At 45.6% G+C, this 706-nt stretch overlaps 1 protein-coding gene across 1 annotated transcript in view; it reads right to left on the bottom strand.

The window, feature by feature from the left end:
* Nucleotides 1–402: 402 nt before the first annotated feature.
* The window catches only part of DUXA (double homeobox A), an 8,669-nt gene continuing 8,365 nt past the window's right edge, over nucleotides 403–706 (bottom strand). The window contains 1 exon segment of the mRNA XM_011932564.1: nucleotides 403–516. Within this exon segment, the coding sequence (XP_011787954.1) occupies nucleotides 403–516 (114 nt within the window).

Here is a 706-nt window from a genome sequence, read left to right as displayed (position 1 = left end):
CCACCCGGCCCCAACCTTTTCAATCCAATATGGAACCTACTACCTCCTGAGAAAGCCATGCCCCTGCTGTCCCTGGCAGAACACACCAGACCATTCCTCCACTCACTCAATCACACCATCAACAGAAGTGTATTGAGCATCTACTTTGCACCAGGCACTGTGGATACATTGGTGAACAGAATTTGTATCCGTGGGGTTGCTGGACTCCAGGAAAGTGGGCAGTGGATTCTTTAGAAGGTCCACGGGCCTGGGAAGAGTCTTTGGGGAGTGTGAGCAATCCCACAGTACCGTGGAGCACTTGGGTGTGAATATCCTCCACCTCCCAGAGGAGCTGTTGGCTCCACCAGGACGAAGCACTGGACATCCAAGGACTCTGCTTGTGAACTGCATTGGAACAACAGGCTAGTTACCTTGCGGTCCCTCAGGAATCTTGTTCTGCTCTTCTTGTTCTAAGGAGGCCACAGGTTCCCTTTTTCTCTGGAGAAATAATCTAGATCTTCGATTTTGGAACCAAATCTAAGTGGATAAGACAAAGAAACTTAATTTAAACAAAGGATGTTGTGTAAAACTCATGATTACTTTCTTCTCTTTTTTCTTTTCTTTCTTTTTTTTTTTTTTTTAGAGACAGCGGTCTGTCTCAGAGTAGCTAGTGCTACAGGTGTGTATCATCACACTAGGCTAATTTTTAAACTTTCTGTAGAGAGGA

This window comes from Colobus angolensis, unplaced genomic scaffold, assembly GCF_000951035.1.
Source record: "Colobus angolensis palliatus isolate OR3802 unplaced genomic scaffold, Cang.pa_1.0 Scaffold96, whole genome shotgun sequence".
Lineage (NCBI taxonomy): Eukaryota > Metazoa > Chordata > Mammalia > Primates > Cercopithecidae > Colobus > Colobus angolensis.
The sequence above is the reverse complement of the archived record's forward strand: the minus strand, read 5'-3'. Positions and strand labels throughout refer to the sequence as shown.